The sequence below is a fragment of the Caloenas nicobarica genome, chromosome 23 (assembly GCF_036013445.1).
Source record: "Caloenas nicobarica isolate bCalNic1 chromosome 23, bCalNic1.hap1, whole genome shotgun sequence".
NCBI classification, from domain to species: Eukaryota; Metazoa; Chordata; class Aves; order Columbiformes; family Columbidae; genus Caloenas; species Caloenas nicobarica.
Genome location: NC_088267.1, coordinates 1,683,566 through 1,704,569, shown reverse-complemented (window position 1 = coordinate 1,704,569; position 21,004 = coordinate 1,683,566). Strand labels below are relative to the sequence as shown.

Here is a 21,004-nt window from a genome sequence, read left to right as displayed (position 1 = left end):
AACAAATTTATTTGCTCTGTGCCAAGACAACACAGTTTCACTATTTGCAACTCTGCTATGCCATGAGGCTGGCCTTGCACGCACTGGCAGCGCTTTGAGGGTGTTGCACGGTCCACCATGGCATGGCAGAGGCAGGTTTAGGGCTCTACCAGCTGGAAGGTGGAGAACTGATCCGGCCTCACCGCACAAGCGTGCTTCTGAGAGGCTGACTGCATCACCGAGGCCATTTCCGTGTAGCATGGCAGCGCAGCTCGGCAGAATGAGCTGCATCTTCTTGCCAGAAGAACCTGCTGATGCTCCTATTCTGGTGAAAAGCCCCGAGGCAGCCAGACCTCGCCAACAGGAGCTACTCGTTGTGCACGATCTGCGCCGCAGCCATTCCTGGGGTGCTCAGGGCCCGGCAGGGCTGCACAGCAGCACGGCAGGGGAGCCCGTGCCAAGTGCCACGCACGCGTTTGGGCAACACGCTGCTGCAGCGCAGGCAGCTGAACCCAGTTTCTCACAGCAGGGTTTTGCCTGGCACCAGGTCAAATAAGCCACGCCGGTGCCAGCTGAAGAAAGCTTTGGGTGGCTGTACAAGGCTTGGCTTAAAAACCAGCATTGACCACGAAAGCCTTTGTTAACTCTTTATTCTGGAGGTTCCCCAGCATGCCTGGCCGGGGGTGCTCAGCACCGCCCAGGCTGCAGCCATGGGCTGTATTTCCGCGGGGTTTTGGAGGGTGGCCGGGGTGAGGCTCTGCTTCCCCGCAAGCCCTGGCTGGGCTGCACGTTCTGTCGCTGGAAGAAGCAGCATGTCAGTGGAGACACCCATCACGCTGGCAGCCCTTTTGGAGAGAAAATGGATGCAAGCCACACAACTCGATCTCTGCTGGAATCAGGCTCTGCTCATGCTTTAACGACTGTGATAAACCAGGCTTGAAGTTACGTCTTGTACCCGAAACCGCAACCTGCTTGCTTCGCCCACAAAAGCTGGGACGTGAGGGAAGCTCTCGCCCGGCCCCGTGCGGTCTGCGGGACCCCGCGTGCTGCCGAGGCGCCGTGAGCCGCTGCGGCCGCCCCGCTGCGCCGCCGCGTTTGCTCTCCCCGTGCATGCGAGGGCGCGTCCCGAGCCGCTCCCCTGCACCGGCACTGCCCTCCTGTTTTTCACATGTGGTTCGCTTGCTTGGCCAGGAAGAGAGAAAATATCGCGTCTGCGTGTCAAGTGCAGGCACTAACCCCCCCAGAACACCAGAGCCGCGCAGCTCGGTGCGGGAGGGCGCACAAAGGCGGGAGCGGGCGCTGCCGAGCGCGCTGCCCCTTTAACATGGAGGTGTCACCGCAGGAACTGCTGCTCCCGGCGTACGGCGCTCCGTGCCGGTGGCCACGCCGGGAGCCCGGCCGGCGCCGCAGCGGTGCACGCCGGGCTCTGTAGTTTCCCCCCCGCCCTGGCTTCGTGGGGAGCAAACGGGGGGGAAACACCCCAGACTTGTGCTCGGCTGCCGGCGCTGGGCTTGCGAAGGCGCGGGGCGGCCTGCTCGGCTGTGCTTTGTGCCTCCGGTGCGGATCTTCGTGCAAGCAGGCCCCGGGGGGCTGCGGGCGGGGGGCGGCACTCCCTGCGGCCTGCCCGCTGCCCAGGGCCGGCCCGGGGGCTGGGGGTGCCCCGGGCGGTGGTGGGGGAGGCTCAACCACGGCCCCGTTAGCCCGGGGAGCGCTGGTGGCGGCAGCGTGAGGCCGAGCGCGGCCTGCGCCCCCCAGCCCCCCTGGGGAAGGGGCCGCGCTGGGAGCCCGAGGCCGCGGGCCCCAAGCTGGGCCTGGCCCCGACCCGGCCCGGGCCTGCCCGGAGAGCGGCGACCCCATGAAGGGACGCGCGGGAGGGTGCCGGGCACGGCCTGGCCCCTTCGGGCGCTCCCGGGCCGGCGCCGTGCGGGTGTCGGGGGGCGGAACGGCGCCGCGGGCGAGGCCCAGCCCGGCCCGGCCGGGGGAGCGGCGGGCCGACGGCGCTCGGAGCGGCCTCGCCTTCCCGGCGTGCAGCGCGGCGCCCGTCCCCGCCGCGCCGCCATGTTGTCGGAGTGAAAGGCAGGGGGAGAGGCAGGCGGCGAGCGGCCTGGGGGGGGCCGACATCCGTCTTCATCCTACCGCTCCGCCCGTGAGTATCGGCACCGGACCGGGCCCCCGGCGCGCCGCGCACCTCCGCGGAGCCGCCGGTGGGGCCATATTGGTGGGGAGGGCGGGCGGAGCGGCGCCAGGCCGGCCCGAAGGCGAGCGGCTGCGGGGCGCTGCGCCCGGCTCTCCCGCCCGGCTCCTTGTCGGCGCTCGGGGGCCGGGGCCTGGCCCCTATTGTTAGCGGGGAGGGGGGCGCGGCGGGCCCCGGCCTCCCGTGCGCGGCTCCCCGGGCTCCCGCCGCCGCGCCGCGGCACGGAGGGGGGTGTTATTGTTGGGGGGGCCCGCGGGTCCATCCCGGGCGGCGCCGGCGCCCCCCGCCCGCGTCCCCCCGGCCCGCTGCGGCTCCCCCGCCCCGGGGCTCCCCCTGCTGCCGGGGGGGCCCAGCCCGGCCCGCCGGGCAGGGCCGAGGCCGCGCTTTGTTGCCCCGGGGGGCCCGGCCCGGTGCTGCCCCGCGGTGGGGGGGGGGTGGGGGTGGTTGGGTTTCTTTCCCACCCCCCGGCCCTGGGGGGTGTTCGGCGGGGCGGGGGGGGTCGATGTCCCCGGCAGGGAGAGGGGACGGGGCCTCGAAACGGGAGGGGAGGAAAACGCAGACAATACTTTGTGATGTGCTGGGGGACCCTGGTGTTTTTGGTTTTGTATTTATTTTTTTTTCCCCTTGTTTTTATCTAGTTTTCACGTAATAATAGCATATGGCCCTTTTTAGTTGTAAACTTGTATTTTTAAGAGTTTGTCTCTTGCCCCAACCTAAGAAAGACTCTGATTTTTTTTTTTTTTTTTTTGGTCAATGTTTAATAACTTTGTTTTGAGCAGAGATTTTATTCGACAGATCATGAGTAAGGAATTTCCTTTATTGAGAACGAGGGAGGTGGGGTAAGGGGTAGCATTTATCTTACAGTGTTTTAATGCTGGTTTAAACAATTATTTCGGTGATCAATGCACCCGCGTCCTGCTGCATCTCCCCATGTTTTCAGGAAAACACAAGGTTTAGCCTTAAAAGTTCTGGTAGGCCACACAGCTCTCGAACAATGGCTGTGCTTTAATTTCCACTCTAACTTTCAAAAAAAAAAAAATCCAAAACCCACCCATCCCAAACTCTCTTCTAGTTTGCAATTGAGCTTTTTGAAACGCAGATCTTGTGCTGACTTAATTTTTTAATATTGTCGGTTGTTTTTAGAGGAATATTGAATAGGAGCGGTGAAGCACGGAGCTGCGCTTGCTGCGGATTAAAGCCGCCTTATTCAACGCCCTCGCCGCTTGTGCTTAAAACTTACTTTAAGGTGTTTCTGAAGTTTTTGTTGCTTGTGGAACATCCCATAGTCTAAAGTGTTTTGCTTGTAATGATAACATGGTTTATTTACACGCTATGTTTTTATCAAGGGAAAAGGAAAATTGTCCTTTTTGAGCGCGTTGGAGCAGCGTAGAAGCCTTTGTTTGTAAATACATGACTCTTCCCAGCGAAGGGTTTATTTAGGAAAAGTTGATGATATATTTTTACGAGGAGTTTGGGAATGAAAAGGGTCCCGGTAGCCATTAGCGAGTCTCGCAGCTGCCGGTTCGCTGGTGAATGTGCGTTGTGTAGGTGACTTCACATATTTCTGATGCTCCGTGCGCTTTGAATGACAGGATTCAGCTGTCCGCTACATTTAACACGGCATTTCTATAAAAACACGGCTTGGAACTAAACTTGAACTACCCAGAATGCTCTTTTTCCCTTTGCTCCCTTTCAAAATGTCGCCTTTGCCAAGTTTTTTTTCTTTCTCTCGTGTTTGGAGCTGCCTTGTCTGGATCAGACGAAAGAGGAAGCGTCTGGGAGCAGGAGCCACTTGTGTGTGACTGCCTGGTAGCTTGATTGAGATTTTCTAGAGTCTCAAAACCCCCCAAATTTTTATAGTGACACCATTATTAACAGTTGGTGTGCAAATTAAACCAGAAATTATTTTGTGCTGGTGAACAGTGCTGCCTTTTGACAGAGCAAAGTGAGGTTGTGGCTGTGCAGGCTTCCACTCCTGACTTCGTAGTCGTGGCATTTCCACTGGAAACAGGGACTTTTCACAATATATGACTACTTGAAAGCTTTTGTGGATTCATAGTATCTTCCTATATTTTTTTTAAAGACTGCCCTGGGATAACTTGTAGCTTCTTTTAGTAGGGGCTGCTCAGATTTCATTGTCTGCCATTATTTTACACCCCAACTTGGTGATGTGTGACTTTCTTATCTGTATTTACTTAATTATTTTTTTTCTTACTGCATAGAGGAGCTTTATTACTTCGTGTTACTGAAGGAATATTATAATGTTCATTAAAGAGAAACTAAAGGGAAAATACCAGTAAATAATAGTATTATATTCTTGAAAATCAGAGAAGGTTTAGTAATACCAGGTGTTGTCAGAGTGTTTCATGGGGTGTTTGAGGAAGGTGGTGATTTTCAGCATTTTTGAAAAACAGATGAGTTGGTTCTGTTAAATGTTGTTGGTATTGAAGTTGTGAAGGTCTTTGAATGTATAGAAAGCTTTGCAGAGTTGCTTGTTTATGTGGCCACGGAGGCTTTTGTGTGTCAAAAAATGCATGTTGTGTGTGCAATGAAAAAGTCCTATCTCTGCAGCTTTCATAGTGATTTTCTCGTGAATATTAACACTGTTCTCAATGAGTGGGACAACCTTGAGTAAATTGGATCGAAGACAGGATTTGAGGTTTTTTGTGTGTGTGTCAACTTTCTCCACTGTTAGAAAATTATTTTTGGAAGTCGCTTGTAGTAGTTGAGTGTTGTTCAAAATTACTGTGAGAAGCAGAGAGGACATGGAGCCGCTATTCAGGCCCTCAGAGCTGCTGTCGGATCAGGGCCAAGGGTCACAGCCACCAAGGGACAATAGTTAAAAACAAACCCAACCAACCAAAAAAGCCCCCATTTTCATGCCGGTGTGCAGCTGTGGTGGGGGCCATAGGGGCTGAACACCCTTCTCCACGCGTTTAATCCTTGTAACTCTGTGGTGTTTGTAGGGTTGTGTTTAGGTAACTGAAGTCATAAAGTAGCAATGTGCTTAAAAAAATAATAATTCTGACTCTACCACACCTTTAAAAACAAATTTGCTTTGTGTGTGCGCTGTGTATTGGCTTTAGCATTACATAACAGGGGAGAACACTTTTCACACAGGTAATGTCTTCATTGCTCTCGGGATCAGCTGATAATATTGTCTTAAAATAACAAACCAGCGTGGTTTTGTGATGCTGGGATGCTATCAAAATATTTGAGGGGTTAGTGAGTGAGTGAGTTGCTGTCAGCATGGTCTGCCTGTTGTCCTGCAGCAGATGATTTTGGGTGTAAGCAAAGCATTTGGGGTATTTTCGGTGTTGGATGGTTTCTGGGATTGTCACCTCTGGCTGCTCTGGCTCTGGAAGGTTCTGCCACAGAGAGGCTGGTTGGCTGCTCCTTCTCCAGGGAATCTCCTACAAAACCTACTGGTGTGTTTTACCATCTCATGACCAAAGCCGGCTTCTGAGTTTGTAGGAAGAATGCGCATTGTGTTTGGGACTTAATTAACTGTATAAGCAGAAATCCGGTATTTGAAGTTTGCATTTGAAAAGAAAAACCTGTTGCCTTGATGTTTTGCATGACTGAGTGAACACATCGTGGTACAGCAGGACGTGGATATCGATTGAAGATCTGCCTTGTAATTTGTCAAGTGTAAACAAGCATGGCAGGCACTGATGGTGTAATTTGTGTTCCACCGGGTTTTTCGGAGGCTTTTTCTAGCAATCTTCAGTGGCAGCACTCCAGTCAGTGTTTTGTCCATCGCATAAATGGGCATTCTGATTTCAGTATAATGGGCACCTTACATGAGTCTTGCATATACTGATAACACTTTGCAGCACAAAATATGTGGGATTTTTGGCTAGTGTGCATTTTCCTATGATATTTCAGTTGCTAGGTTAATGGAGCAAATAACTACATTAAAAGGAGTCAGATTTGGCATCGTGATGTTTCCCCAATCGCAAGATGAGTGTGTTATTTAATACGTAAAGCTGAAGCTGTAAGGATTTCACGTTTTCTTTCCCTGCTCTCTTTCTCACCATCTCTTCCCCCCCGTAGGTGTTGGTGGAATGAGCGTTGCGTGTGTTTTGAAGAGAAAAGCAGTACTCTGGCAGGACTCGTTCAGCCCCCACCTGAAGCAGCACGCTCAAGATACAGCTAATCCCACCATGCCTGTTGTATTGACATCTGGAACAGGGTCCCAGGCTCAGGCACAGCCGCCCGCAAACCAGGCGCTGGCGGCGGGGACGCACTCCAGCCCTGTCCCCGGATCCATCGGAGTGGCGGGCCGCTCCCAGGACGACGCCATGGTGGATTATTTCTTCCAGAGGCAGCATGGTGAGCAGCTTGGGGGAGGAGGAAGCGGTGGAGGCGGCTATAATAACAGCAAACATCGCTGGCCTACTGGGGATAACATTCATGCAGAGCATCAGGTAAAGAAAAAAAAAAAGTTCTGTGTTTCCAAACTCAACACGCGAACGCGTCGGGTTTGTGATAGATGCTTTTAATGACGTCTTTTAAAGCTCGAGCTGGTTATTGTGCGGTTGGAATGGCAACAGTTGTACTTTGTGTTTTCTCTTTTCAGGATTGCAGTGCCTTGGTAGCTATAAGCTGCAGCGTTTCTGCTCTTGAGGGTGTTGAAATCCTGTCGCGCTCTCTGTGACAGTCAAATGCATGTTTGCAAAATTTATCATTCCCTTTATTGATTTTTTTTTTTTTTTTTTTAATGTGTGAACCAGTGTAGCAGTGACTGGTGCTGCTTTTCAAATCTGTTGCTGTAGTTAAATAATTCTTATGTAATGCTATTACAAAACTGTCAATGCATGTAGGTTGGGCTTTTACCGTTCCAGTATTGAGAAACACAATTCTGGAAGTCACTGGTAATGTATTTTCCTGTGTTTCTTTGCTTGTTTGTTTTTGGGGTTTTGGGTTTGGGTTTTTCTGGTTATAACTGGGAGACGAAGGAGCTATTTATGTGCTTAGCTGAGCAGAGAAGAGAACAGCCTTAAGAATGTCATGAAACGGTGCTTTTAGAAACACAGCTAACTTCTTACGACGACTTAACGTTTCTGAAAGGATAGTGGGCCAAACCGCATCGCCGTAGTAGTGTTTACTCGAAATCTCTTCAGTCGTTGCATTGTCAGATGTGCTGCGAGTTAAATGAGTCCATGACTCACTCCGGCTTTCTGTCTGTGACCTGTAAGTAACTCGGCAAAGAAAATGTGCTTCCTCTGCTAAGGGAGCAGAACTTAAGTGTAAGCACATTTTAAAAGCAAATGATTCCCACAAATATTGTCAGAGCAGCAACCACAAGGCTTTTGCAACCTTTATGAATATCTCCTCCCTCTAGTTTTTCAAATAATAGCCAACAAGCCCTTGTTCCTCTGCTGTGCCTCCCCAGGGGATGTGTTGCCATCCGGACCTTTTAAAAGCAAACATTGCAGGGAATTTTGCAACCTCACTGAAGTCAGTGTGTGCATCAACAAAGAAGGAAATCCAAGTGCCCTGGTAACAACTTCTGGAAGAAAAATCACATAAAATACTGGGATATGAGCCAACCAGCCAGAAGAATATTGTAGTTATTCTGTTCTGTGGAAACATAGTATTTAGCTATCACTTTAAAGGAAATACCTGCATTGAAATGAGATGTAACTTTTCTGTTAACTATCAACGTTTTCAGTCACTATATGTAAAACTTGTTTCAAGAGACATGAGTGGAAGAGATCTTAATGCGCTTTAAGTTGTGTTAAGAAACAGTAAGTAAAAATTTCTTACTGAAAGGCTGCAACTTTGGGGTTTTTCAAGTAAAAGCTGTCACGCAGTCCAGTGTGGAGATGTTTAGGCAGGAACTGCTATTGTTTGGACGTTTTGTGGAAAGATGGCTTCATGAATTAAAATGAGCATCATAAAATTGGTCTTTTTTTTTTCCTTCCAACTCATACTTTCATCTTCCTTTCTCTGAAAATCCCTAAAAACCCAGACAACACAACTCAGTGAAGATGGGAGGGGTGGGGCATGGGGCACCCAAATCCTACAGTCATTAAAAGTCGCTCTGGTATTTGAACTTTTTTTACTGCATTCTTTAATAACCAGAAGACTTAAATCTTCACTCGGACAAAAGAATCCTGCCTGTTACAGGAATTTGCTGTGATGTCAGTAGATGTGTTGCTCTTCAGCTTGATTTTCTTCAGTAACTTCTTGAATTAAATGATACTAAGAGATGTACCACTTATTGAAAGGAGAACTCATTAGCTTATCCTAGTTTAAATGAACTTTTAAAAAATAATGCTTGTATTCTTCAGAGGCAGAATATTTCTGAGAAAGTTGTATGGACAAAATATTCCTGCAGGATTAAGCTCACAAGGTTGTGTGTGATGCTTTCTCTGTTTTTCTCCCATGTGTTGTGAAGCTCAAGAAATACCCACCATTATATAATAAATGTTGTGACCTTATCTGTTCTAGTTCCTGGTCGTTTTTACATCGGGTACAAGGTATTTGTCACATGGCGCAGGTGTTTTGCATTCAGTATACATCTTTAAACAAATCCTCATGTTTCATTTCTTCAAAGCCAACTCTGAGATGGGGCAGTAACGCTTTTCTTGTGTCTCTTATTTGATGCCGTGTGCTCCAGTGATTGCCGTGGAGTTTTATCTGTGTTTATTGCTTCAGTCTTTCTTGGGTGCCTCTTTTTCCATGGTTCTCTGTTTGCCTCAGGGTTTTACTCATGGGAAGCTGAATGTGGGATATATGTAATCCCAATACTGCCTTTTCTTTTGATTTTTTGGCCTCTTCTGCATCTGCTTCTTAAATTATAAATTCCTTGGAGCAAGAACTAGTCTTATGCATACAAAATGATTTAATTCAGTTTGGTCTTAGCTGAGGTAGAATTGAATTTGTCCTGCAAGAATAGAAGTGGAAGGAAGTGCTGGGACTTGTGGACAAGGGAATCGTTATGGATGTCTGCTAAGTCTCACTTTTTTATGGATACACTTGTATTACTGCGCTTTTTATTTTAAACTTCTAAAGATAATGCAGGGAGGGCCCTTGCCTTGTTGCCCTGAAGACTGGTTAGGAAACTCAGTAGCTAAAAGATAATGGAAAGTTGGAAAAAAATAATTATAGGGTAATATAGGTTAATGCCTGCCTAGAGCTTGGGAGGTCATAATTAAAGGTAGAGGGATTTTTTTTTTTTTTTAATTGTCAAATCCCAGTTTCTTCTTTGTTCCATGTGTAGACAGACATCTATCTCTGGTGATAATACTCCAGTGATTTTTTTTTTTTTTTTTTTTTACCAAATGGTAGCATTTCATTATGTGTTATTAAATAGCTTTGAGCGTTGTGAGTGAGAACTGAACTTACGGGATCCTTTCTTTTTCATTTTTTCTTGCGCTGGCTGTTCCTCCATGTCATTGTTCATACTTGGACCAGCAGCTCTGAGAACTGAGCTGTGAATGGTTTAGTAGGGATGACTTAAGACAAAGTCTCTCTGCTCCCAAGGATGTACATGGTGTCTTCTTGTTGCAAACAGCAGGTTCTTTTTGTATTTTACCTAGAAACTTTCTTTTCCCATTGCATTTTTCCCTTCTCTTCCAGAAGCTGGAGGGACACACAAGTGTTGATGCAAAATTAAGCAATTACAGATGCTACTGTCATTTTGTATATTTAGGTATCAAAAATAAGCCATCCACACAAATAGCGTATACAATAAATTCCTCTTTATTGTAGACACTGAAGTAATGGTGAAATTGGCCTCTCTTTTTTTCTAGACTGGAATCTCTGGACTCCTAAGCAAACTTCAGCTGTCTGCAGCTACAAATACTTAAGTGCCAAACTTTACATGGAAGACACTTGATCAGCCAGGTCTTGGCTGCAAAGCGTAGTCTTTTTTTATCCACAAAAGGCAACGAGATTGTCAATGTCCACCAGCAATTCCAAGATTAAAACCAAAGAGGTTTAGGCTGTTGTTCGTCTGCGCTGCCCGATTGCTCTTCAGGCTGTTTGTGCAGTTACCATAGGTGCACTGGGGTGTTTGCTTGCTGTTTATCCTGCAAAAAATGGGTAGAGATCAGAACCTCGCTTTGAGTAGGTGAGTGAAGAGGTACAAGATGACTCCCGATGAGTAACGGCCTGGGTTGGATTTGTGTTGGTTGCATATCTCATTACAAATCCAAACAGCCACCTACTGCTCCTGAGGGGAATGAAAAGACAGTCAAGATATCAGTCAAGGAGAAGTTGTCGACACTGAGCAGGTTTTTAGGAAAACTGGGCAGGTTTTTCTTGGTCTCTCGCGGCTTGTGTGTACACGTACGTTCTTGAACCGGAGTGAAGGCAGAGCATCGCTGGTGGTGGTCCCTTCGGAATTACACTCAACAGACACGCTCAGACTGTCTGAATTGCAGTTAGGCTAATATGGGAGTTGCTTAGTAGAAGCAAATGATTTTAGGGATTTACTTTCTTTGAGAGCATGTTTAATTAATAATTTGAGACAATAGAACTCTGCAGGGATCGGCTTGTTGAATGTGGGGAATTTTTCACATACAGTTGGTGAAGAATAGTGAGAGCAACAGGGCTGGGACTGGGTTTTATGCTCAGTTTTGCCTTTTGGCAACGTGACCGTGCAACTTCTGAACTGGGAACTTCCATTTGAGTGGAGACAGAAGGTAATTCTGGCAGCCGCCCCTTCTAGAGCAGTGCTGCTCAAACTGCTGCTTGATGCTGTGGAAGTGTCTAGATCTGACGGTGTTTGACAATGTTTGGTGCCTCTTGGCAAGCACCATGACCAGAGTTTGTCTTGAAGTGGTGGCAAGGTCCTCTAAAAAGATCCTGGAAGCTAAGGAAGCAGAAGCCCTAATGTTTGTGCTTCCAATGTGAAATCCTGTTTAAGTGACAGTAAAATTGTCAGGACAGAGATTCCTGCTGTACCTATGGAGAACACCTGGAGTACCAGGGCCACTGTGGTCCAGATTATCTGGCTTGTTGTCTAGGCTGGAGTTAAAGGCATGGAATGAGTCCTTAATCATGTGCACCACCTGATAGAACACATGGCTTTGTTCTTGAAGATCATTTTCTGATGTATGTTTCCTTAAATCTGTTGAATTTTCATGGGTACTTCCTTGTCACAGTGAGCTGGTTGGGGCTTTTCTTCTGTTGACGTGGAAATGGCTGTGCTAACTTAATACCCAGATAATTTAGAACAGAATACCTTGCTGGAATGAAATGTCTAGTTTGGCTGCTTTGTTTTGCAGAGATTTCTTTATAGTAAAGGGGGTATCTTGAGGAAGAGGAATTGGAACATTTAAATTAGTTTTTTGCTTTGCATTGCCCTTTGAAAATTCCTCCTGAGATAGAAGGAGCACGAGTAGATTGACTAAGTTGGATAATTAAAATTGGATACTGGAAAATACTTTACAGGGGAGAAGAACCACCCTGAGATCTTCAGAAAGTCGGTTTAAGAATGTTTCCTCTGAATCCGTAGGTTTCACTTCTGCAGAACAGGTTGTGATATTCATAGCATTTTTGTAAATGGGCGAAACTTTATATAAAAGATAGAAGCCGTGCAACCCATCCACAGCAGCCTCTTGCAAACTGGCACAATTAGTTTCGACTGCTGGTCAGAAATCTCCTTAACAAAGAGCCGTTCTAGAGCATTGAATCTAGAGTTGCCTGTGTCTGAAAACTTGCTTAGAGGTATATGCTGAGACAGTTTTAAAGCTGTCTTCTCCGAATGATGATCTTGCAGGTCTGTGATGAACAAACTTGCCTTTGTGTGCGGATATCATGGGATGCTGTGCTCCCTCCCATGGAGCAATCTGCTCTCAGATATTGTGTTGCTCCCCTTCCTTTGTTAAGTGTAACTTTGGTTACACATCTGGGAAGCAGAGGATGGTTCTCCTAAGGTCTTGCCAGCTCTGGCAGGGCAAATGAAGCTCACTGCTTCTGTAATCCAGTACTTTGCAAGTTTGCACCCCAACAATATGTGCCCAAGACATCGCAGGGTAACCTAAATTCCACATTAATAAAGCACTTCCCTCGGTGAATAAAATCTGAGGAAAACCATAATTAGCTAACCAAGCTGAGCCACTTGGAAAGGCGGCCTTTCTTGCACTTATTTCTGTACCCTGAATCATTAATCACCTTGGCTAAATGCCATGTAAAGCATTAGCCAATCTGAAATTTCAATAGCTTTTTGCTTCCAATGCTAATGGTAGTAGCAGTTCTAATGATGAATCCTTTGCTACAAAAATAGTAGTTAAACCACCTAATCCTGTCTAATACTTGTGACTTCACATTCTTTCTTTACCGGCTATTGTTATAGGAGAGGACTAAAAATAGTGCTGTAATCAGTTGATGGAACAACATATTTTAACCCTGGATCTAGTTGGTAGTGGCAAGCCTGTTGCTGACAGCGTGCGGTGCTTTTCTTATTGTCGGCTGGTAAATTGTCTTTTTTTTTCTCTCCTAGATGCTCTATATATATGTGTATGTGTGCACTCAGGTTAGATATTTTTAAAATAAAGTGCTATATGAGCTGTTCAAACAAGACAAACGCCATCAGTCTCCCACAGCTGAGTAGGTGGCACTTGTTTCTATCTGGAATTTGTAAACCTTTGGTTAATTTAAAAAGCTTTAACAACTTGTGAGTATATAAATTGAGTCCTACAAAGTATTTAGGCTGTTCAACCAGCTTTTTCTTCCCTCCCTCCCCTCCCTCCCTTCCCTCCCCTCCCTCCCCTCGACGTTTTAATCAGGCAGCAGCCTGAATGTTTTTAACATTTCTTGTTCTTTCCTGCCTCAATACTGGTGTTCTTATAGTAACGTTGCCCCTTTTTTTTGAGGAGTGTTTTGCTAGAAAATAAAGATTTATTATTTTTTTCTATTACAAATTGAGCAAGACTTTAAAATGTGGAGGCCTAATGGGTGGAATCTACATGACACTTGCCTTTTCACACTTGCAGAGTACACGAGTTAAATAAATGTCCAAGCAATAATCCCACTGCAATGTCCCTGTGCAAACTGGAGGCTGAGAAGCAGCATTCTAGTTTGCTTTGGTTACCCCATTTAACATAATTGGCTTAATAGAAACAGGTAGTTTAAACCCTCTTCAGTTGCCGTTACTGCTGGTAAATGCATATATTTAATCTGTTTAATGTTGTCTAACCTCAAAAAATAAAATAAAAATCATAAACCTTCAGGCTTCAGGGTGCACTTCTAGAGATGTCTTTTTTTTACATCATCAGCTGGAATATTTCTCAGCTGCTTTTTCTCCAAAGGATTTTCCAGTTTGTTTGTTTGCTCGTTTTTTCACCTGTATGTTTGGCTTGCTTTATTTTCCTTTGTTTAATTCCACCTGTCCTTTTTCTTACCGGGAAACATCACTTGGACAAGGAGGAAGAAAAAATCCCTTGTGATTAAGAGTGAAATTTAGCCTTTGATAGTTTTGCCATGTGTCTGCCTAGGTGAATATCAATTCTGCATAAACGAGGATTCCTTAATATATAAGGCTAGTGTACAATCCCTGGAGATATCTGCAGACCATGAAATGTGATGCAGTATTATGCTTTGAATTTATATGTAAAGGTCATATTAGCAACCGTATTTGCTTAATATAAGGTACAGTATTAACACTGGTTATTTAGAGTAATATTTACTTAAAATTCAGCTACTTCAGTAGCTATCAGTTTAGGAAAAAAACCTTTGGATTATTCTAGAATAAAAAAATATGATACTGAAAATCCGCAAGGTAAATATATGGTGCTCCTGTTAATTTGTCAGGTCCTTCAAATCCCTGTTTGGTAATTGTAAGGACAGTTCAGGGCCCTGGCTCTGCTAATTTAACTGACAGCACAATTCCTTTTGACAAGTGCCAGTTCGCCCCGTGGGCCTTGTTGTTCGCTGGGTTAAAATTAACTGGAGTTTTCAGTCCCAGCAGCCCAGTGTGTCCTGGCAGGTGCTCGGCTTTACTGGTTCTTACTGGGGGCACACTGGTGCTTATGCAAATTTCCCTGCTCATCCTTGGCTGCGTTGCGGCTTTTTAGCACTGGGGCCATCAGCCCCTGGTTTGGGATGATCCTGCTCTCTGTGAGTTGTTCCCTCTCTCATGGGTGATTTAGACCCTCGGTGATACTTGGATGATCGCTTGAGTCTCCTTTGCTCTTCTGTAAGAGCTTCCAAAACTTGTAAATACTGGCTATATCTGTGACAAGAGTGTGTTTGGGGGGGCTCAGAGGCAGGAAAAGTGTCTTGCCTGGGTTTGTGGTGTGGTAGGTGAGCAGGAGCATAGAACATCTTCAGCTGTGCAATATTGCTTTATTTCTGGTATAGCTATATACATTCACAAGTGTCCCAGATACGGACAAGGACTAACATCTGTGTAACTTGGGGACCAGGAAAGCATTTGCTCCTGAGTTGCTGTTGTTGAGTTCTGTAATGGTGAGGCCCTCTAATCTTGTTTATATTAAAAAAAAAAAAAGGTGTAACTGTCCTGTGTGAGATGACTGCCTGACATAAATGAGCTGCGTGCTGCTCCAGAGCTTGGAAAACCCACAGTGAACACGTTTGATGCGCAGTTACCAAGAAGCTCTTCTGCTGCACAGGAGGTTGAGTTTGGAAAGTGGCCGCTTGACCTAAAGAGAAATGGGTTTGTGTTGCGATCGGCAGTAGGTGAGAGCAGAAAGTGTTCCGTGTGTCTCTAAAACAGGCAGTGGGGATCCATGATTGAAAATTGGAAAGGCCTCTGTAGCCTCAGTCTGTGTGAGGCCAAGAATTTTTATTCAGGAGACTGAAAATAAGATTTGGAGGGTTGACCTAGAGTGACTGCATAATGAGTAATACAGCTGGCTCTTGCTTTATCGCACGTTTTTCAGAGCAAAGGTGAAAATTGGTTAAGAGGGCTTTTGAGAGGCTGAACTGACCTTGGCCCCGGCAAAGCAACCCGGTGGGGTTTACTCCAGTTTCTTGGTGCGCTGGACAAATCCACTTTCCGCGAAGGCAGGAAATGATTTCTGAGTTAGTGAAGTGGCTATAAACTGGAGTGTGTTAGAGTGACATACATTCATATATTAGCGTGCATGGAAATTACTCTTCTTGAATGAAATTCTCATTAATTTCGGTGGGATTTACATAATTCCTGAGTGCGTACGCAGCATTTGATGTGAAGGGGAGGAATGTTTTTGTGCAATGAAGTTGTTTCGTTAACTCTCGTTCAGTAGCAGTGGTGTTGATGCACAGAGCCTTGATTTTGTTAAGCAGGCTTCAAAAAGCAAGCTTGCTGGTTTGTGCGTTATCAGAAAGGAGGAGCGTTCTTGACGGGAGGATTGGGAGGTCTGTTGGTACCACGCGGGGTTGCGCACTCTGCGTTTTGCTTTGCAGAGACGGTGTGGCCGGAGGAGTCTGAATCGGGGATGCCTGGGAGCAGGAGTTGGGGTTTGTTGGATCACTCGTGGGCGGCTCAGACTCCAGCTGACCTGTCTGCCTGCGGTTCCCCATGTTGCTCGAGATCACCTCTTCCTCCCAGGAACCAGGTTGTCATGTCGGAGCCAGACATCAGGGCATTCCTTCCTCCAGCAGCCAATTTATCTTGGTGTTGTCTTCTGAATTTCTTTCAAAACTCTGGCTCAGTGGTGAACCAGATTTTATGGTAATCGCATCTCATTGACGTTAGCGCTCATCTGTGAAGAAGTTCTTTCTCTGTGGACCTCCTTGTTTCTAGTGTTTCCACCATTGTGACTCTGCTTTGCGTGTCTGTTATGGGTCAGTGACAGTTGACGGGAATAGACCCTGATAAAGTTTTAGACTGTATCATTTAATTACCATCCCAGAGTGTTACTTGCCTTTTGGAATGCTAAGGTGTAGGAAATCATGACTTTGGCTTTATGCTCTGCTGTTTCAGAAGCCATTTGTTCTTCTTTCAAAGGAACTGAAGGAGCCCTGTGATATTTGTGCACATTTGTAAGAAAATGAGGTGAAGAGGTGTTGTGATTTAATATTATAGAAGTGGGGAAATGAGAAGAGAACCTTTTGGGTATGGTCTTTGTCAATTGAATAATAAACTGGCCTGTATTACAAACAAATAGGCACAATGATCAGTGGAGATAAAAGAACTACATAACTGAGAGAAAGGGCCTCAAAATTGGTGATTGTGCACAGTTTGAGCATACAGTGCCCTAGAGTTAGGCATGAGGACTTGATTTGGAAGATATTTTTATCCATAATTGTTAGAATTGATGAGAGAGATGAGTAGGGGTATAACTTAAATAGCTGTAATGAATAATTTCTGCCATTACCTCTGATAGCAAATAGAGAAACCTATATTATTTTTTTTGCTTCTGATAGTCGCTAGCATGAAGTATATTTGGGAAGGAGATGGTGCAGCGCGTTTCCACCGTGTCTCAATTAGCAGGGGAGGCCAGGTTGATGATGTAAATCACATATTTGTGCTGCTGTCATTGTTTTAACAGGATAATAACGCATTTTTCTACTCAAACACTTGAACAAGACATCTGTGAAAACGTTGTTGCATCTAATGTGAACAAATAAAATATATGATTCTAGCAATTAAAAAAATGTTCGGTGGGGTAAGGATGGCCGTGTGACATGCCGAAGTACCGTAAAGAGAGGGAGAGAGGGGCTAAGGAGTTGGTTCTTGTTCCGAAACTGCCTGCATGTTGTTGGGGCTCTTACCAGGGCTGCGAGGGGAGCTCAGCCCGGCAGCGGGGGCTCACCAAAATGAAATACAAATGGCTCTCCCTATCCTTCTGATTTATCATAGAATCATTTTGGTTGGAAAAGACCTTTAAGATCAAGTCCAGCTGTTAACCTAACGCTGCCAAGTCCATGCAATGATTATGTCTTTCTAGCAGGTTTGTTTCGAGGTTCCCATAGCACAGCATCCACCTTTGGGAGTTGATTTGCTTTGGTGAAGTTGTGGGACGCACAGTAAGCTGCCTCTGTTTCTCCCTAGCACTGCAAGTCCTGGATCAGTGCCGTCATGGCTGTGGTTTGCTGGGACATTGCTTTAGCAGTGAGAGTAACAAACATCACCTCCTTGAACCTCTTTGGAGAGTTTCTCCATTCCTCACATGTCTCATTGAAATAATAATTTGCTGCTTTTCAGTTTTTGTGGCTTAGCATGTCTGGGGGTTGCAGCACTTTCCATGAGTTCAGCCTGAAATGCTTCATGGAAATATTTGGTCTGACTTAACTTGTGTCATACAGGAGGCAGCTGACATATCTCAGCAGGCAGATATGGTGGTGGAGGTGATGGTACAGGAAGGTCTGTGGTGGTGCCTGGTGCTGTGGTTTTTGGAAGGTGGAGTCTTGTTTTCACTCTGTGTTCCGGGCTGATGTGATAAGTGTCGCTGCAGAAGGTGGCAAGACTGAGGCATAACTGAAAATAACTTTGAACTGAGATACAGTAATAAGAGGTTATCTTATTTTTAAACTGTGATTCCAAGTGACTGACTGTTGAGGATTGGTGAATTACATAAATACATACTAGATAGTTTAACAATATGTTACTAAGCTTGTCTTAAAATACTAATAAAGCATCATCACAGCTAAGTCTTGACTTGGTTCTGCTGGAAATAGTGGTAGGAGTATCAGAAGTCAGGGTTAGGGTAAACATGGTGTAACTGTGTATGGTGCTGCTCACAGGCAGGCTGGTGCAGTAGCATCTAAACCAGTTTGGGGGATGCGCATTGTTTGATTTTTTGTTTGTTTTCTCCTATAAATCACCACTAGGTCTTCCTGGGTTCCTTCCCTTGAGCTAGAGGAGGCTGCACCCAGATCACCTGCTCAAAGCGTGTCCTGCAAGGTGCCTATAAGGGACGCCGTGAATAGAGCGTGTGGATTACTCATAAATAGGTGTTTTATAAACTATTGCCCCTGCTCTAGCAAAAAGGTGCATCAGATCTGTTGGGTTGCAGGACTGTGTAAGCCTTGAGTAGGTGTGTAGTATTGCTGATGTGCCATCCCAAGTGTTCGTGGCTGCTGTAATAAGCTATCGGAGGAGGCAATAACTTCTGAATCCTGGCACATGGTTGAGCTTCTGTGCTTTGTCCTCAGGTCCATAGTTGGGTGGTTTGTCTTTGTTTCTGCCCATGTGCTCCATGGCTACATCTGTAGGGACTTGCCTGGATCAGATTTCGGAATGAAAATTAGATGTAGTGTTTTCTTGCATTTTCAACATATCTGAGTTACTTAGCTAACAGTTTCAGGTTGCTGCTTTTTTCCTGTTTTAATTGAATCTAATTGATCTTAAGGCATTGCTTGTTCTCCTTTCTTAATTCCCTGCCCTCGTTTCAAATGGCGTTATTGGCATTTAATTTGCTTTTTGTTTCTATCGTTTTCTCTTTCATTTTGATGTAACTTGAATATTGTACGAGAGTCTTTACTTGATTTTTACCTGAATGGAAATAATGCTGATTCTCTTGCTTATGCACTGACTCTCTCACCTGAAATCGTGCAACTTACTGTGAAATATTATTCTCTGCAATACACATAGTAAAGTCAACTGTGTTAGACTTTGTGTGTCTTAAAAGTAATTGCTAGTTTTGCCATTTTTATGCGTGTGTAAATCTAAGACTATAATTGTTGTAGCTTCTGGGAGTCTTAAAGGTAAGTCATCTTTTGGAGATCAATACCCTTGTTATATGCTGTAATATGGAGTGTAGCTCTCAGTCTATATCAGAAAAAAAAGCTATAGACTGTGATTATCATTAAAAAAAATACAAGCATTTCCTCATATATTTTTCTTACCCATGTATAAATAGGTGCGTTCCATGGATGAACTGAATCATGATTTTCAAGCGCTTGCTCTGGAAGGACGGGCTATGGGAGAGGTAAGTGAAAGGCCCATAGAAAAAAAATGTGTATTTTGGGGGGAGGAGGAAAAGAAGTAACAGTTTTTTGAGGTTGCTGGAATGATTCTGAACTTGAGAGTTCTCCATTATGACTGTGAAGCTTGTGTGTGTGTGTGTGTGTGTTTGTGCTTTAACAAAATAAAAACCTGTCAGGCTGGAATACATCTTAGTAGGAGGAACAGCTAAGCCCTCCACCTGTTGTATCATCAAACAGTAAAATGGTGCTTGCAAAAGAACAGTTAGAAATATGTCTTGTGACAAGTGTTATAATACTTGTAGCATGTTTATTTTGGGATCCAGTGATCTCAGACCCCAGAATGTTGTGGGTTTAGTTGTCTGTCATTGTCTGCTGCCCTGTTTCCACTCCCGGCCACCTTTTGGTTCTTGTCATAAAGCGCAGGACTGTGTTTAACAGTTAAAGTAGCTGAGCAGCATAATCGAGGCTGCGGGGGTGACAAGTGCTCCGGACAGGTCAGAGCACTGAGCAGGGAGCTGCCAGATAATGGACCCTTCAGTTCGAACTTGACAGAAACACGGTGAGAGTTATTTTAATCTCACAGCACAGATTTGGGGGAGATGGCCATTGGGTTTCTTTGAAAAGGAGAACTTGCCTGTTTTTAGGGTGACTTGAAAGAATAGTGAGTTGCTGTAGTTGGCTGTGTTAGGTTCCTCAAAGTTGGATGTAAATGCTTCTTTTCCTTGACTTGTTCCCTTTTCTTTTATAGTCATTCCCTTCAGACACTTGTGGAAGAACAAAGATGAGAAAATAATGTCCTGTAGGAGGATATTCATGAGCAGCAGGGCAGCTTGATATATAGGTCTTGTTTTGGAGAGCCTTCCTCTTTGCATTCCTGTCTGTCAAGTTCAGACTGGGTTATTTTCTCCACGTTTAGACCATCCTATCTCTTTTACCTAGTTCATGAGCCAGGTTTTAAAAAAAAAAAAAAAAACAAAACCAACCACCCTAGAACCCCCAAAAATATTGTTTTGGAGAAAAGAGCAAAGCAGGACTATTGCGTGGTGGGATTCGCAAGAAGGTGCCGTCTCTCAGGTGAAACACCTCAGGGAATTCATGGTGCTTGCAGCTCAGCTTCTCTCATCTCCTTTCCTTCCTTCTCTGGAAGATCATAATACCGAGTTGTAGTTTAATTTGGCAGTACTCGATAGGAAAAATCTCTTTTTCTCTAGATTATATTAGCCTACATTGAGACTATTGACTAAGAGTAGATAAAACTGATTTACAAAGGAGAAAACATGACATTAAAAATCCATCTAAAGCTGCTGAAAAACAGCTGATGCCTTTCAATATGAAGCATGCCAGTGGAATGCCGGGGGTGTGAATGTTCTGTGAATATTATTTTTTAACACCTCGCTTGGGCAAGACGTTCATGTTCAGATATAGAGCGCACAGGCTCTTTGAAAGCCCGTTAAGAGTAAGCACAGCACTTGTTTTGTACGTAATGTGGCATTAGGTCATGTCAGCTTAAATGCCTGAAGGCATTCCTAAATGTGCTGATTTTTACCAACTCCTAGTTTATTTATCCATTTCTTGAGAGAAGTGAATTCGGGTTTGGTTTTTTGGGGGCCGTGAGATTTCCCTTCCAATGACTCACTCCTTTTTTCCGCCTTCTTCTTGTAACTGTGATGCAGAAAGTTTTGGTGATCGGATTGTCTTGTCACCGGGCTTTTCCACATACTGGAATGTGCGTGTTTTTCTAGGAAAGGTGACGTTTCACCCTTCTCTTGAAGCTTAGACACTATTTCTTATTTTTTCTTGGGGTTTTTCTCCCTCAATCTCACAGTTTCCTTTCTTTATCCATTGAATTTTCTCTGTATTACCCCAAGGTATTTCAAAATAGATCCAGCCGGCCAGTTTAAGGAGCTGTGTAAACTGAGATCCCTGCGGGGTGTGTGTATTGGCCTTCAGGACCGTGTTCTTCAAGTCCAGATTTGATTTTGTGCAGCATGAGCTGGC

At 45.4% G+C, this 21,004-nt stretch overlaps 1 protein-coding gene across 8 annotated transcripts in view; it reads left to right on the top strand.

The window, feature by feature from the left end:
- Positions 1-1,442: 1,442 nt before the first annotated feature.
- PUM1 (pumilio RNA binding family member 1) overlaps positions 1,443-21,004 on the top strand; it is a 63,196-nt gene continuing 43,634 nt past the window's right edge. For 7 of the 8 annotated variants that reach the window (XM_065650344.1, XM_065650339.1, XM_065650343.1 and 4 more), the window contains exons 1-3: positions 1,902-2,125; positions 6,230-6,603; positions 18,940-19,008. In XM_065650344.1, the coding sequence (XP_065506416.1) occupies positions 6,241-6,603; positions 18,940-19,008 (432 nt within the window). In that variant the 5' untranslated portion in view covers positions 1,902-2,125; positions 6,230-6,240. Of the gene's footprint in view, positions 1,537-1,901; positions 2,126-6,229; positions 6,604-18,939; positions 19,009-21,004 lie in introns of those variants that run through there. The other variant, XM_065650338.1, reaches the window with a different exon arrangement.